Below are 18,297 nucleotides of genomic sequence, written 5' to 3'. Positions count from 1 at the left end.
ACAGGTAGGGTCCCCGAAACCCGGCTGTATAACAACGCCTAGCGCCACCTGGACAGACCCTGCGCAGTAAGCAGCAACGCAGGAACGTCACGCTGAGGCAGGGCCACAAGCACACCCCAACACCCCCACACACGCATGCACATACACACCAAATAAAACAATACAATGCCAGGCAGCTCCGCAGGGCAACCCAGAGACTAGCCCACCAGCCAGGCCAGAACCGGAACACCCAACGAAGGCCTACCTGCACATTTTATACATTTAAAGACCAAACATTGTGTCAGCTTTGTTATTACAGGTGACAAATCATATATTGACCACCCCTGCTTTACACTTTATACCCCTCATGTTTAAAACCAAAACTGGGGAGTTTAAAAAGCATCCATCATTAAAAGTCAACAAACTTTAAAAAATATTTTGTTCGTAATGTACTCTAAAGCAATGTTAAATTGCTGGATTAAGGGCAGATTAATGATGGAGAAGGAAAAAAGGCGACGATAACCATAGAAGAGGACATGGCCATAAGAAAGCGTGTGGCTTCTCAATGCAATATGCATACACAAAGTAACTTTTCCAAACAGATGCAAACAAAATGACACTTTATTTAGTTTAATCAAGCAATGCCTATGACAGGCCACTAGGTGTAGGTACAGTTCTGCAAATAACTTGCTGTGCCTTCAAAAGGTGAGTAGTTATACTTTCACTTTTATCTGATTGTGCTTATTTAGAGGTTCTGCTTCAGTACCTGTTTTCAGCATTGCAAAAAGACAAATATTAATGCATAACATAAGATCAAAGCAGATATAGATGACTTGCTTGTATATATAACACGTAACATATACGACACGTTGGTAGACTAGTTTTAGATGGCCACGCTGTTCTCCACGCTCTTTGGATCCAGGTAAGTGTAAGGGATTTCCAGATCTGCATTCCTCTTCCTGATGTCTGTAGTCAGCACCTCCAGCTCTGCTTTAAACTCCCTCTGCAGCTGGCGGGGGTTCTCCTCAGTGAAGTGGTCCTCTGGGTAGTGTCCCAGGGCAACCTAAGGAATAGTTATCACAAATTCTCCAATTAACAGCTTTATTCAATTAACTGTAATAGTCCAGTGTTTGCCATATTTTCCCTACTTTCAGCACATTTCCTTTATTTGTATATGCAAATGCTGACCAGTATGCCTTACCGCGAGTAAAACATTGGTTCTGTTGTGCAACATGTTTGTTAATATATGTGAGGGGTCTGAAACAAGTAAAAAATATTTTCAGATTTCTAAAATCTTTGCGTGTAACACCTTAGAGGAAAACTGCATTTTTAATGAAATTTTGGCCATCATCCTACAATACTTATGTGAGACAACTCTTTCCCTTTTCTGTACGCTCTAAATAGTGAAAAACTGATAGTACAAGGTGGTTAACAATGCAGGTAATGGATGTCACCCGTCACCGTGACACTGTCAATATTTACTTTGGTCATTTGTCTTTGTTCTGGTGAGTTAAACTTTATTTAGTCAATTTAACCCAATTACAGTATTAGAGAATCAAATATAATCAAAAGACTAGACGGCTGTGACATTATTCTCATCTATTGACTGGCTCATTAACATGAACGACGGGATTGGGATGTTGCAGTGATTAATGTAGCGTTACACAACAGCAGCAGCACTCGCTGCAATTAGACCAGGGGTCACCAACGCGGTGCCCGCGGGCACCAGGTTGCCCGTAAGGACCAGATGAGTAGCCCACTGGCCTGTTCTAAAAATAGCTCAAATAGCAGCACTTACCAGTGAGCTGCCTCTATTTTTTTTAATTTTATTTATTTACTAGCAAGCTGGTCTCGCTTTGCTCGACATTTTTAATTCTAAGAGAGACAAAACGCATAGAATTTGAAAATCCAAGAAAATATTTTAAAGACTTGGTCTTCACTAACTGACTAAGAAACAGATAACAGATTTGGTGTCCAGTTCAAAGTGTGACATGATTTATTTAAAAATGTGAGAGTTGACTTTTGTATTTTACATATGTTATTATTTGTACAAACGTGGTGCAAAGTAATTCATGATTTGTTAAAAAATGTTAGTGGCTAGCTAGTTAAAATGGGATATTGTGATTTCACAAGACTGTCTTAGAAGTGATCATTTGAAAATGTTCAATTTGAAAAATGTGCACTTAGAGAAAATATAAAAATAAAGTGTTGCATATTGATATTGATCTGTTTCTCTATATATATTTATTGTGAGAAATCATTAAGATGATCAGTGTTTCCACAAAGATAAATATCATTAATTATTAATAATAACATAGAGTTAAAGGTAAATTGAGCAAATTGGCTATTTCTGGCAATTTATTTAAGTGTGTATCAAACTGGTAGCCCTTCGCATTAATCAGTACCCAAGAAGTAGCTCTTGGTTTCAAAAATGTTGGTGACCCCTGAATTAGACTGACCGCCTGTGACTGCTTTGGAACGGGGGAGGGGCACACAGCAGTGCCAGACACTGCTCGCTGATGACAGTACCTGCAGTGTGCTTTACACCTCAGAGTCTCCGCGACGCAAGACAAGGCTCCAGTAACACCGGAAAAAGTCGCCAGGTTTGTCGCTAATAGTTGTTTACAAAAAAGTCAGCAAGAGGATTTGGAAAGTCACCAGATTTAGCGACAAAGTTGCCAAGTTGACACCCGAGACCGGACGCCAGTCACTCACAAGGCACATATAGACCTTTACTTAGAACACGATGCATGGATTGGAAAACTAACAAAATCAAAAGGATAAATGCCATTACACAAAATCTGTGTCATTAGCATCCCCAGGAAATAAAAAGTATAAATGCACGATGAAGTGACTAATAAAATAAAATGTTTTAATCTTGCAAAGTGTACTGCACATTCATCTAAATGTGTAATTAATTAGCCTGTAACAGTATTTTACAATATATTGCGGTTTCAAAGTCTGCACAATAATGCCGTGACGAGTGACGGTAACAAACAAAAACTTGGTGTGGAGTTTTTTTTCTGGCGCTTTAGAGTTGGCCGGGTCTGAAAATAAACTCCATCTCCCAGAATCCCCTCTACAGCGCGGGGCCAACAAGATGGGGGGCGTGGAACGTCGAAACCAGGAATTGGAAGTGTGTTCGTAATAGATGAAAGGAATTGTTTTTTTAAGACATTTCCTGAAAAATTCATCAAAATCTATCCACAACTGTTTGAGTTTTGTTGCGAACAAACAAAACCTGGCGAAAACATAAGCTTTTTGGCAGAGGTAAGAAAGTCTGTGTTCTGCAAAGCAAGCGTACTACTTTTGTCTCGAGCGTTTCCAAGCAGACACAGTCAGCTGGTCACGTACAAAGGGAACTCAACAACAACAAAAAATTGTCCACTGCGGGAAATACAGGTAAACTGAAAATGTACTTGATAAATCCTCAACCCGTCCATCCATAAATCACAGCTTGTCTCTCTTGATGCCGCGGGGGGAGCCTATCCAGCTGCATTCGGTACACCCTGGTCAAGTCGCCACCTCATAAACCGTCACCCAGAGAAGATATTTGACGTCAGCGAAGCCAAACATTAGTTTGTGAAGGTACTTACATTATTATTATTAACATTCCTGCCACTTCATTTTACACACTATGGCATTGTGTTGGGAGTATAAATAGTTTTTTTGTTGTTGTTTTTTTTGACATACAACACAATAATAATGTACTGTGGCCTAAATATCGTGATAATGGCATACAGTGAGATATTGATGCTGTTATATCCCTACTATTTAATGAATACAAATGACTATATTTCATGGTAAACTAATTTCAGGAAGCATGGACGGGCACCAATACTCATTTTTAGTGTTAAGGGTAATTCTTCGATTAAATCCTTCAGAAATGTTTTTTGTACATATTTCTGTTATTCTTTATCCCAAATATACTTTTAACCTTAAAAAAAAGTTAATATTCACACTTTAATAATTAAAATAAAAAGTGTGAGTTTTTGTTGGCTGTCAGTGGCAACATGCGTGGTCGTATCAGCCAGAAGCTCTTACAGACGGCATAGACTTTGCACCTTGTTGATGCTACTTTGTGTTTTCTGGCATATTTTTGTCGCACAGGCAATACTTTACAGCCACGATGAGCTTGTGTAGCTCAAATTTTTATGGAAACCTGGCTGGAAATCACCATCCCAGATGTGGCAACTGAGCTCACTGGCTTCACTGCCCACCGAGCTGACAACATTGCGGATTCTGGTGAGAAGACCGGCGGAGGGTTGTGTGTTTATACTCACAACAACTGGTGCATAAATGTCGTGAGTGGATAAACTGAAACACAGACGTGGAGTTGATTTTGCTGATAAAATGCAGACCGTGCTCTCTCCCAAGGGAGTTATGCCACTGTTTACATCTGTGCGATGTACAATTCTCTAGATGCCAATGTGAAACTAGTGCTAGCACAAATACATAACAGCATTGACAATAGCCTGGTCGCACACCCCAACAGCGTTCTTGTAGCAGGGGACTTCAACCATGCTGACTTATCCAAGCATCATCTTTACAAATAATAATAAATAAATACAGTATATAAAAAAAGTCAACACAGCATCCCAGTACAGTTTAAACCAGGCAACCCCCTGAGACAGAGACTGGTGCATCCTAAAGACCGGACACCCCACACCCACAAAAACTGGTGTATGCTATACAGTGTAATGATGAATGCACTGATTCATATATTGGGAAACAAAACAACCACTAAGCTGGCGTATGGCACAGCATAGGCAGGCAAACTCTTCAGGCCAAAACTCAGCTGTCTACCTGCACCTCCAGGAGAAACAGCACTCCCTTAAGAACAAAACTGTACAGATACTGGACAGGGAGTACGGATGGTACGAAAGAGTTGTGAAGGAAGCCATCTATGTCAAGGTTGAAAAACCATCCGTGAATAGAGGAGGTGGTCTGTGACACCTCCTGTCTCCCACATACAGGACTGTCCTTTCAACCATTCCTAAAAGACCAATTTAGCCTCCAACAAATAACAGGAGTTAGTAATATTCTGGTCACAGATGCTCATTTTGTGCCAACTTTTACAACTGAATGGAATGCTATCAGGGATAATTCCGACTGATTTTGTGCTGATGGTGGTCGTTCCACTGGCGGGCCGTACATTAGTAGTATCCTACTTAGTCCGACTTTAATAAATACCTCTCATAATACCAAAATGTATGTCACCACATGACCACAGCTGGAGAAATACCATACAGAAACACACTTGCACACCACTGTGAATTTAATCACCTCAATAGTGTACAAAACGGCCTATCTTCTGACCCATTTAAAAATCAACAAACCCGCATTAAATATTGAAGCATATCTTACGTGGTAGTGTCAAAATGTTAATAATTGTAAAAACATATTAAACATGAAAAAGTAAAGAAATCAAATATTTGAACTCAGAATCGGAAGCCGGAAGCCAGGAGTACCGCTCATAGTTGGTTGATTCAATTGGAAGTGGCGGCCAAACCATTTCACCAGCTGGCACAGGTTAGCAAGCTCGGGGGTCAGCCGAACTCGTCTCATTAGATCTAGCTTCTCTTGAAATGTCCTTTTTGAAAATGGCATTGCAAATATATATCTACAACCTAATGAACGTTTTGCTTTCCTTCAGCCTTCATGGGTTAAAAAAGCGACTACGTATCAGATTTCTCTGCTGCCAAGTGCGCCTCTGTTTGATTTGCTGCTCTCAAAATTTGTAATTGGATACTAATTTAATCACAGGAGGAGTTAATGTCACATTCAACGGTTCAACTGTCAACAACTCAGGATCTGATTGGCTATCGCAACTGTTTATCGACGGTATGTTTCCCGTTCACCTACACTGCACAGTTCGCCACATTGTTGATTCAGAAGGCCTTTGGCAGATTTAAACAGCGCTGGCAACAAGCTAGCTGAATTCTGATTGAATAAAAGCTCTAATGTAAAAACAGCAACACTGGAGCCTAATATGACAAGAAGATAATATGATGAATAATGTTATATATTTAGGGAAAGTAAATTAAAAATAGAATTAACTTTTATCAATTTATGATCACGATTTATGTTAGGCCAGTAGAGAAGGCCAATTTCTCAATACCAACGAGGAGAAATTCCACTTTACCAACTGTCGTTGGCATTGACAAGAAGGGTTGCTAATTTGCATCTTAACAGCTGTTTTTCTCTTGAAAATAGGGCGGAACCATCCTTGCCAAGGCACACCCTCCTTGTGTTGGGAGTATAAATAGTTGGGGTTTTGGCACCAGCTACTAGACTAGATAAGACCTATCTAAGTTTAAGACTAGATCTAACAATCTAATTCTATGAGCATGAACTGCTGAAGCCTACTTGGATGAGAGATGAAACGTCTTCTCAGACAAACAGTCCAGTTGTGATTGATTGAATGCCCTGAGATTACAAAGACCTGGATGAGAACAGCCATTGATTTAAAAAAAATAATGTTGTTCCTTCTGAAATTGTTTTTGTGGTTCAATAAATACTTTAACATTATTGTATTTAGGCTACCTCAAGGGTGTTATAAATACAATCCAGATGCAATTTGTGACTAATTTTATTTGTATTGGCCCGTTGTCTTTGAATACATGTTTTTTGCCTCTCTCCCTCTTTTTTTACTAAATTACAAATTGGATCTTTACAGAAAGTGGACTTTGGTGGAAAAAGTTAGGACACTTATATTTTTGCTACGTCGTCTCTTTGTGGTGCGACATGATGATGGGAACAAAAGATATTCAGTGTATTATTATCAGGAAATGAATGAGAGTACCTTTCTATATGCAAGCCTCTCATGCATTAAACATCACAAATAAGGAGGACATTACAGCTATTTCCCTTTTGCAAATCGAGATAATGTGCTAACTCTAATTCATATGAAGGAGCTCAGACGAAATCTCATCAGTCAGTAGAGACTAACTAGTCTTGACTGTAAAAACGGTTACATGTTTACGTTTCATGGAAGCCTAAACTGTGCAACCGAGGGAGGAAAACGCTTGATCAGGTTTACACAAACATGGCAGTGCATACAGAGCCCACGCCTACCCTCAATTATACCTGTTAGATCACCTTTCTCTTCTGCTACACCCGTGATACACACCCAAAATCTGAACTGCTGTGCCAGAGTGGAAAAAACAAGTTGACTTTATATGCTTGATTGTGTTTCATTGTATCCATTAAACCATATCCAATTGTGTTTAAAATCCGCAAAATATGTAAAAATATTGTCTAAACATCACAAAATGTCACAAATTCAGTCAGCTGTTTTGAATCTTCCGCTCTGAATATCTTTCAGCAATTTTCGTAGATTTCACGTCACGGTAGAAACGCTTCTGCACTCTGACCATATTATCAGATCAGTCATACTGGAAATACGCAGAAAGTGGAAATAGATGTGCTGTTTATCATTCACAATCCTTCTGCAAGACAAAAACACATACGCTTGGCTTTTTTTTTTATGCATTCAAAATCATAAATAAATAGCTAACAATTGGGTCAAGTTATTATAAGCGATGACGCAGAAGACCAGTTTTAGTGGTGCATTGATAGCAGTGAGCTAATGCTAGCTTAGCTGCTATTGTTGACACATTGCTTCTGCTTTGGCTCAAAGTTGATAAAAGTTAATTCAAGATTATGAATAATGCATTTCTCACCTGGTAGTAGACAAATGTGGCCATGGACCGAGAGGCTGGTCGACTTTGACATCTCCCGAGATGTCAAAAAAGACACAAAAAGACGCTAGTTGTGGCAACTTTATTTTTAACCCTTTGTGAGGATTGCAATGGAATCTTCATCTAAACAGGATTATGTGAGCGTCCTGTCGGTCGGCATCCCAGCGACAGTGGAAATTGTACAGTAAGTGTAAGGTTTTTATGGTTAATTTGTATAATTAGCACCTATAGCAGTGCTGCTAAGGCTATAGCGTTTCAATAAAACTGGATCTGACTGGCACTCGGCTTCTAAAACTTATTGCTCATCCACTTTGTGTTCAGGCTCAAATATATAAGGTTCTGGATCCTAATTTTTGCCAAAGTAGTTGTTGTTGGCTCTCACAAAGTCTGCTTGATTAGCATTATTGTTGATGGGGAAAAGATCTGTAGTTCCTAACTCTGCGTCATGGATCACGTGACTGACTTCGTCATTTATTCTCAAAATGGCTCAGGAATTTCTGTGAGATTGATACTATTTTGATCAGATCTATTTTTTCACAAACTTTGGAAGTCTTTTGGTGTCATTAATGAGATATATATCATAACCGCTTCAAAACAGAGGCAACATGTTTTCGACTCTCCTGGTACCTACTCAGTGGCCTAGTGGTTAGAGTGTCCGCCCTGAGATCGGTAGGTTGTGAGTTCAAACCCCGGCCGAGTCATACCAAAGACTATAAAAAATGGGACCCATTACCTCCCTGCTTGGCACTCAGCATCAAGGGTTGGAATTGGGGGTTAAATCACCAAAATGATTCCCGGGCGCGGCCACCGCTGCTGCCCACTGCTCCCCTCACCTCCCAGGGGGTGATCAAGGGTGATGGGTCAAATGCAGAGAATAATCTCGCCACACCTAGTGTGTGTGTGACAATCATTGGTACTTTAACTTTAACTTTAAGAACATGGCCAGAAGATGCTATCCCTAAGCTCCATGACTATTCTTACTACACTTTTTGAGAAGTTTTTAGAGATGAGAGTGCACTTTCACGTGAATATCTGGACGGCTACACCTCAATAGTGTTGCACTACATTAATTTATGCGTCGACTGTGTCCATCATCTAAACAAGTCCGTGTGTGTTGCCAAGTCAAAAACGCTAGATGACGCAGATCCGTAGCAGGTGTGTAAAGGTGCCAAGGTAACTACAATTCAAAAAATACCTCTTCCTCAGCAAAGAGTAGTGCCACCCTAGGTGAGGAATTTAATATTTTTAGGCCCATTTTGATAGAGACAAGCGTTAGAAAATGGATGGATGGATGGATAATACAGATTCAGTATTATTCCCCACCCCCCACCCCCATTGCCCTCCACTGCCCCAGTCCTGAGCACACATGAAGTAAATCACACCTTTCGTAACACCAACCCAAGGAAAGCAGCCGGGCCTAATGTTGTGTCGTGTGTTAAAACAGATGTCTTAATTTTGATTTTATTCGATTCTTGGGGGTAACAATTCGATTCAAAATTGATTCTCGATTCAAAACGATTCTTGATTCAAAATCAATACTTTTTTTTAATAAAACTTTTCTCTATAAAATAGATAACAGCTCTGATAAATGTATGTATTACTTAAAATAAACTTGGTTTTGTTTAATAAAATTCTACCCAAACATTGAATAAAGTCAAATACAAGCAAGGCAACAGGAGAAGTATTCAACACTTCTCTTTTCTGAAGAAAATCTGTACGGCAGATATGATCATCTACAATCATCATCAACAAGATTTGTCTGAGTTGCTGGACAGGAATATATGTATATATATATATATATGTCTTAATAAGGTTATCCAAAAAATAGTGCTCGATATCGTAGTAGAGCGCAATATATGTATGTGTGGGAAAAAAATCACAAGACTATTTCATCTCTACAGGCCTGTTTCATGAGGGGGGGTTCCCTCAATCATCAGTATATATATATATATATATATATATATATATATATATATATATATATATATATATATATATATATATATATATATATTTTTTTTTTTTTTTTTAATCGTTTTTTGATTATTTTGTTTTTAATTGATTAAGAATCGTTATAAGTGAAAATCGCAATTAATTCGAAAATCACACAGCCACAGTAGTCCCCATCCCTAAACAGACCAATAGTACATGTCTAAATGACTGAAGACCTAAAGCACTGACCCCGATACTAGCTAAGTACATGTGAGGCAAGTAGTTAAACACATTAAAAAGCAATTTGACCATCACCTGATTCATACCAGTTTGCATCCCGTGAGAACCGATCGACAGGAGACACCATTGCTATAAGACTCCACAGACCCTTGGGACTAATGTTGTGTCGTTCGCGAATGATTCGTTCGAAGGAACGAATCTTTTGAGTGAACGTACTGAACCGAATCACTTCATGAACTGATTCGTTCCTTTCTCAGTTCAGTTGAGCTCCGCCGCGACCATGCCGGTATGAGTGGAACTGGCGCATTCTGTGACGTCGGCGAACGACGCAGCCAGCTACTCATCATGGGGGCGGGGGGAGGGACTGAGCGAACGATTCGTTCACCGCGGATTAACGACATGAATCACTCAGTGAACGACAACGCTCTCACTCTCTCCTCTGCTTGCCCCAATGCCGCGAGTGATTCTCCTCCCGTCGCGGAGATATGTTTCATGCCATTGGCATCCGTTCTCCATTCATTCTCCAAGCTAACGGCTAATGTTGAATCAAGCCACATGAAAACAAACACACACACGCGCCCCGTCCCCATTATCTCAACACATAAAGTTATGAGAGTAGAGGAGACAGAAAGAAAGTCAGTGCAGGGCAAGGCTGAGCAGCAGCGACGCGAGGGGGAGGGGCGGGGGGTAAAGTGTAGGGCAGGCTGTTTGAGAAGATTTAAAATAAAAAATAATAACTAATGTATGTACATATACATAGGCTATTATTTATCTTGATTTTTATATTATTTAAGCTATTTATTTTCTTTTTTATTGCATATTTAAGTTGATATTTCCATTTTTATATTTTTAAATGTAAGCTACAGAAATTTTAGTTTTAATGTTGGCTTTTCTGGCACTTGGTTTAATATTTGTTTTGTTTTATTTAAGGTAGCCTATTTATTTTCTTTTTGTTTGCACATTTAAGTTAATATTTTCTTTGTTATATTTTTAAACGTAGGCTACAGAACATTTAGTTTTTATGTTGGCATTTGTTAAGGGTTTCTTAATTTAATATTTGTTTTTGCACTAAACAAACGAGGCCTATTAATTTAACTGTTGATTGCAAGCATTTTAGTAGGCTATAACTATTTTTTTTATTTCCCACTTTTATTTATTTCTTATTTTCATTTCAGTGCAATAAAACATATTTAACAACAGGACTCGCGAACCTACTGACACAGAGAACTGACTGTGTCGCGGAGGAGGACGTCACATTGAGGCTCTCGTTCAGTCACTGTGCGCGTCGTTCATTGGGTGCTGAGGGCTTGTGTCGTTCGCGAACTGACACACACCGAGATCTGCCGCTGGGGAATCTGTTACTGACTGACTCGTGATTCGCCGACCTGCACACAGAACTGCTGCTGCAGAAGTGATTCGGTGAACAAATTTTTCGAACGAATCAATTTAAGGAACTGATTCTAGTGATTCAGTACAGTCAAAAGAACTGCCGATCCCATCACTACTTGGGACATCTTGAGCTGCAAGGTTGCTCTTTGTGATTTTAGTTCAGCTTTCAATACAAAACAACCAAACAAACCTAGATATAAGCTCCACAATCACGGTGTGAACAACACCCTCTCTAAATGGATTCTGGACTTTTTAACTAACCGCACACAGTACGAGTGAATAGGAAAGTAGACTTCTCCAACACTATCAACACCGGGGCCTCACAGGGCTTTCTACTAAGCCCAATGCTCTACAACCTCCTCAGACATGACTGTATAGCCTCTTTTACCTCATCTACATTAAACCTCACTGTCAAACATGCCTAAGACACCACTAGCTATGTACACATGGACACAATTAATCAGATTAAAAGCCTAACTGGAATAAAAATGCTTAATGCAAAAACGTCATTTGGAATTTTCTGACCCTATCACACACGTTCAGATCATATTTTAATTCCGATCGAGACGGGTGGTTTATTCCAATAGTCATTCAGATTGGAGCGCATGAAAACACTTCTTCCAAAGTTTGGGTCAAAATGATCCTTACTGCGCATGTATATGACATAAGCTATACGTTGGTGGTGGAGGAGGGACTAAGTTAAATAGTCTCGAAATGAAGCGATTGTATTGCTGTCGTCTCCCCCCGTTCAACATGTACAGAAGTAGCATTATATACTGTTGTTGAGTTTGGTGCTCTAAGAACAAGACTAGCAAAAACAAAAGAATGGTCTGGAGTGCCATGTGTCGATGTAACAATAAAAGAATGGATCCAGTTGTCGTCTCAACGAGCTGTTTTATTCTTGACATTACAGCTACTCCAGGTGCTGACTGCTAGTCTCAGGCAAGCACACAGAATGTCGTACCATGAAGACGTGCGGCAACCCGTACACATCACAACATGGAGGGCAAAAAATAGCTCCATTTCAAAAAGAGAGGTAAAGCAAAAGTAGCGAACAGAAGGAAAAACAGACAAATAAATAACGTGCACAGAGCCATGTTTGTTTAGAGCGGAAGTCACTCTTCTTCTACTTCCGTTTTCTGTATGTGCTGTGCATGTCAAAATAAAGTATTCCGACTTAATGTGTGATGCATGAAAATGCACGCATAATCAGATAATTTTTTTCAGGGAACATGTACATTTTAAAAACAAAGAAGGAATTGTGGACTTTTGCGGATAAAGTGCAAAAAACTCTCCACACTCTTTATTTGCAATGAGGTTTTAGAGAGGGTTGAACACTTCAAATGTTTAGGTGTGACTGTGACAGACAATCCATGCTGGGACATTAACATTGCTTCTATGGTTGGAAAGACCAAACAACGTCTTTTGTTTTTAAGGAAAATTAAAGTGCGCAAAAATCCTGCAGGAACTAACGGTAAACTTTGACAACTGTGCCATAAACCGTGTCCTAAGACACAGTTTCTTAGTGTGCTTTGATAACTGCACAAAAGCTAACTAACAGGGCTTCCATCGAGTGGTTTAAGTAGCGGGAAAACTTACAGGGACAACACTCCCAGAGACGTGTATACCGCTCGCTGCCTAAGACGAATACACAACATCTTGCACGTGACCTGTTCCACCTGCTACCCTCTGGAAGAAGCTACATCTCCATTCACGGCTGTACCACCAGAATGTCTTTCAGTGTGTATCCTCAGGCTTTGAGACGACAGCCTTCTCATTTTCTGTAACGCCACCTCTATAACCGTGCCCTGGACATTGCATTCTAACATCTGACTGTTTTCCTCCCTCCCACCTCTCTCCTGTCCTGCCATAATAACTACTGTTATTGGACTGCCCCTGAATGTACCAGAAGATTATTGAATCAAAATGACCAGCAACTCTTTTCTATGCTGCTGTACTATGCTCCAACAAAATGATAAATGATAAAATGATAAATGGGTTGTACTTGTATAGCGCTTTTCTACCTTCAAAGTACTCAAAGCGCTTTGACACTACTTCCACATTTACCCATTCACACACTGATGGAGGGAGCTGCTATGCAAGGCGCTAACCAGCACCCATCAGGAGCAAGGGTGAAGTGTCTTGCTCAGGACACAACGGACATGACGAGGTTGGTACTAGGTGGGGATTGAACCAGGGACCCTCGGGTCGTGCACGGCCACTCTTCCACTGCGCCACGCTAACTGTATAACTGATGTTGTTATGACAATGACAATAAAAGGATTGATTGATATCCCTGGGTTTTCACTCAGTCCTGTTACACCCTCTGAAAAATGTGGAATATTCCACAAGTCACATACTCCATGGGAAGTTGCATCATTCAGATTTTTTTCTGTATACAATCCATGGTATTTCAACCATGACTAAGGCGGGGGTTAAATATTAGCACAGTCCTGTTACCAATTTTATATTTGTGTTTAGTTAGAAAAGAAAAAAATGTTGAATGACTGCAATGTGCTGAGTGTCAACATGCTATTGGAATAAATGCCATAGGGCTATATTTCCTGTATTTGATAATGCAAAAAACTGATTCCTGTTACTTTCAGTCCTGTTACTGAAATGAGTCATCTACCACCTAGGAATCTTGTAACACATCAAATAAAGTGGCCTGAGATGGACCTATGCGCATTTTTAGCAATTTAACATTTGTATTATCACATTTAGAAGTGAAAAAAAATCCCTAAATGTATGGTTTTTTTACAGCGTTACATCAAGCTAATGGCAGAAATTCAGTGGAATGGCTAATAAACATATTTTTACATTGATGACCCTGACCAACTAACCTTGTAGCACTTGTACCCCCCCCCCCCCCCCCCCCCCACCCCCCCACTTCCCTCCACACACACACTTTGTAATTTGTCTAGAAGTTTTGGTCTACTTACAAAGTCTGACGACTGCCTGCTGAGGAGCCAGAGTGTCGCCATGCCTTGAGCTGTCACACTGACGGGAGGTAACGTGGCCAACATTGTTGCCTCCGTCGTTGTCCCTTTTTTCGTCGGGGGAGGACGCTGCAAAGTCGTGGGGCTGTTGGGCATCCAGCCGCCGTAGTCGTACTGCAACGAGTGTTTTTTTAGTTATTGGTTTATTTGTATAATACACAAAACAGTGAGGGCTCACCTGCCCGCTGTTTACAGCCGCATGCTGGCAGGAACAAGTGAACATCACCATGGTGACGAACTTGATCATCTCAGGCACAGTGGTGAAACTCTGAGGGATTCCTGCCAGGGACAGAAACAAAATGGTGTCATTTTTGCTAGTAGCTCAAATGTACGCATGCAGTATTTTATAATAGTCAGTCCTTCCAGTTTGCTGCCTTTTTTTTGTGTGATTTTTGCAACATAAAATGCCTGATTTTGCAGTAGCATTTTTCCAAAATAAAGTTGAAAGAAAAGTTTTTTCATTAATCAATCCCCTTATGGTTTTATGAATATGGAGTAAGTGTTTTTTTGTAAACCTAACCTCAAAAAGCACATGATTTCAATAAATCTAACACAATATGTTTTATCTGCATCTTAAATTAAACATTTTTGAACACTGACAGAAATGTATCCGTCCCTTTTTTTTTGATGCCTGAATTTACAGAAAGTTCTTCCCGAAAATCGCAGTGGAAAGTACTTTTTTTTTTTTTTTTTTCTCGGTGTTTGTTGCAACACAATTGAGGGAGAAAGTGAAAGTATAGAAAATTAATTATGTAATTATACTGCAATATTTGCTGAAAAAAAGTAATTAAAGAACAAAAATAAACAAAAAACTGAGAAAAGCATCTGACCAACATACACAAAAATGCAAACATATAGCAAGGAAAAGGCTGATATAAATATGTCATAACCTTCATATAAGTAAAGAATAAACATTTTCACAGTTGAAAATAGTTTATGCACAATGTAAACAAAGAAGTGAACACAGAACAACGCAGGGAGACATTTGGTTGGTTTGACAGTGACGTTGCATTGGAGTTCTGCTGGTCGATGATCAGTCAAATTGTGCGGGAAAACTGAGGGGATTGGACAAAGTTGTGAGGCGGGGATCAGTTAAATTTGTATGAATTGTTGGAGTAACTATGTTTAACGCACAAGGAATTTGACTTGGTGGATTGCGCTCTCCTTGTTCAGTGTAAGGAATGAAAAACGCAACAACTACGAGAGACCGCATTACTGTGGCGGCCACCCAGGGACTGAAAATTGAGTACACCCCAAGCATTTTTATTCCAGTATATCATCACAAACTTGGAGATACCTTAGAGTAGTCAGTGTAAAGCGTGCATGTGAAGCACTCAAAATGATTGTTGAAACAACATAGCTATATATTATAAAAGGATCACCTGTTTGTGGCTGGGAAAGAAAGCCATGTTCAAAAATGTCCCCGATCCAAGTCTGCAGTTCTGAATCTTTCAGGACGTCGTCGTCACTTTTGTAGTAATACTCTAGCAGTCCTTGCACAAACCTGTGAAGAAAAACAGATCAATTCACAGCCATCTTGTTTTGGTTATTGACTTTTCTGTACATGTATGGGAATTGAAAAGCAAAAAATACATTATTTCATTGGAATGTTATTCTGAAACAAAGTCCTCTTCTTTTTTGTCAGAGGACAATTAGATCTAAAAAAAAATAATTTTAAATTATTTTTAGATTTCATACAACAAAAAATAAAAACCATTAGTCAGGAAAACAAAAAAACGGACCAAAAATAAAAGTTTTTCATGTTCTGACATTGGAAACGGAAGTTGCTACTTAAAGATAAGATGGCAGACTGGCTTGTAGGAAAACAAATGTAAAGACCAGGTGGCCATTCGTTTTCAATATTAAACCAATACTAAATTAACGAATGACAACAATTTTTTTCAATATTAGTTTTCATGAGAAAACCCACAATGGATCATTCTCCCAATTTCTGATTTTGTACACAATTGCCAAGATATCGGGCATATGAACTTGGCTTGTAGAAAATCACACACTACATTAATTCCTCAACCTCCACATCATTAATAAACACATATGACCACCACCAATATATGAATGTGGGGTGAATGAATGATGGGTTCTCAGTTTTTACTGCGTTGAGTGTCTAAAAAAACACTATACAAATCTAATCCATTATCATTATTATTATATTGTATGCATATACTGTGTATACAATGTACTGCAATACTACTTTATTTTAATTATAGTAGTTTAGTTTTATTTTTTCAACTTGAGGGTGCTCTGGAACACTTGTATGCTGTGAACGATAGTAGTACCCTAATGCAGTGGTTCTCAACCTTTTTTCAGTGATGTACCCCCTGTGATTTTTTTTTTTTTAATTCAAGTACCCCCTAATCAGAGCAAAGCATTTTTGGTTGAAAAAAAGAGATAAAGAAGTAAAATACAGCCCTATGTCATCAGTTTCTGATTTACTAAATTGTATAACAGTGCAAAATATTGCTCATTTGTAGTGGTCTTTCTTGAACTATTTGGAAAAAAAGATAGGTTTTTATTTATAAAGGATTTTTGAATTGTTGTTATTTTTAGAATATTTTGAAAAAATCTCACGTACCCCTTGGCATACCTTCAAGTACCCCCAGGGGTACGCGTACCCCCATTTGAGAACCACTGCCCTAATGTGTGCCCATTTAATCTAACTGGTGTGCCATTTGCAGTTAAATAATCGTCCACTAGATGGCAGCAGGTAGTGAAGTGAACTACTCTATTTACATCCTGTTCAGTTTACAAATGTTTACATAGCGCCAAATATGCCTTTGTGTGCGCACAAATTCTTGGCGTACAAACGCTTCATTCATTTATTCATCCATTCATTCATTTTGTGTGCCACTGGAAACCCTATGAGGGCTGCCATTTCAATGACATCACTTCCTGTACACACTGGCAAATCCATTTTGAAGAGCTGGGGCCATCTATGTCACATCCTGTTTACATCCTGTACACACCGGCGCAACCATTTCACAGAGCTTCAATGAGAGTGGCACTTCTGACGACTTTATTTCCACAATTGTCGTACCTTGCGCTGGTCAGAGCTGTGACAGCCTGTCGCGATCAGAAACGTTTTCAATGTGTTCAAACTCTCAGTATCGCTGTGTAGCTTTGGGTTGCTAGACAGCCACTGAGCTAGTCTTTTAGCATCCTGCTTGCGGCACTTTCACTTTGTCAGCGAATGGAGCTTAATTCCGCAGCAAATCTTTAATTGTGATGAGACGGAAAAAAGATGCCACAGCGGACATTACAGTAAAGGAGAAGGCATTACCTGGACACAAGCCAATGGATGATTGCCTTACTTTGTGCCAATGCTAGCGGCGACTATGTGAAGCCACTGCTCGTTTATTATTCCGGAACTCATGGACTGTTAAACAATGCCTCAAATAATCCCAAACACAAGGTAAAATTTTTTTTTTTTTTTGCTTTGGAGTGCACCAACGAGACTTGTGTGTGTTTAGTGTTGACATTTAAGCTTGCTGTAATATTGTGTTGTCTTGATAAAAAAAAAGATTGTTGACCCTTGTTATGTTGGTTTGATATATATGTGTGTACATACATATATATATATATATATATATATATATATATATATATATATATATATATATATATATATATATATATATATATATATATATATATATATATATACCTACTCAGTGGCCTAGTGGTTAGAGTGTCCGCTCTGAGATCGGTAGGTTGTGAGTTCAAACCCCGGCCGAGTCATACCAAAGACTATAAAAATGGGACCCATTACCTCCCTGCTTGGCACTCAGCATCAAGGGTTGGAATTGGGGGTTAAATCACCAAAAATGAGTCCCGGGCGCGGCACCGCTGCTGCCCACTGCTCCCCTCACCTCCCAGGGGGTGATCAAAGGGGATGGGTCAAATGCAGAGGACAAATTTCACCACACCTAGTGTGTGTGTGACAATCATTGGTACTTTAACTTTTAACTTAATATACAGTACAGGCCAAAAGTTTGGACACACCTTCTCATTCAATGCGTTTTCTTTATTTAAATGAC

The 18,297-nt window shown here is 39.3% G+C and overlaps 1 protein-coding gene across 1 annotated transcript in view; it reads right to left on the bottom strand.

Annotated features, from left to right (window-relative positions):
- Nucleotides 1–582: 582 nt before the first annotated feature.
- The window catches only part of LOC133621658 (arachidonate 12-lipoxygenase, 12R-type-like), a 57,467-nt gene continuing 39,752 nt past the window's right edge, over nucleotides 583–18,297 (bottom strand). Inside the window, exons 11-14 of the mRNA XM_061983888.1 lie at nucleotides 15,625–15,746; nucleotides 14,421–14,521; nucleotides 14,186–14,356; nucleotides 583–1,042 (exon numbers count right to left, since the gene is read on the bottom strand). Coding sequence (XP_061839872.1) covers nucleotides 863–1,042; nucleotides 14,186–14,356; nucleotides 14,421–14,521; nucleotides 15,625–15,746 — 574 coding nt within the window. The 3' untranslated portion in view covers nucleotides 583–862. The remainder of the gene's footprint in view (nucleotides 1,043–14,185; nucleotides 14,357–14,420; nucleotides 14,522–15,624; nucleotides 15,747–18,297) is intronic.

The sequence above is a fragment of the Nerophis lumbriciformis genome, linkage group LG25 (assembly GCF_033978685.3).
Source record: "Nerophis lumbriciformis linkage group LG25, RoL_Nlum_v2.1, whole genome shotgun sequence".
Taxonomy (NCBI): Eukaryota; Metazoa; Chordata; class Actinopteri; order Syngnathiformes; family Syngnathidae; genus Nerophis; species Nerophis lumbriciformis.
This window is presented reverse-complemented; position numbering and strand designations above follow the sequence as displayed.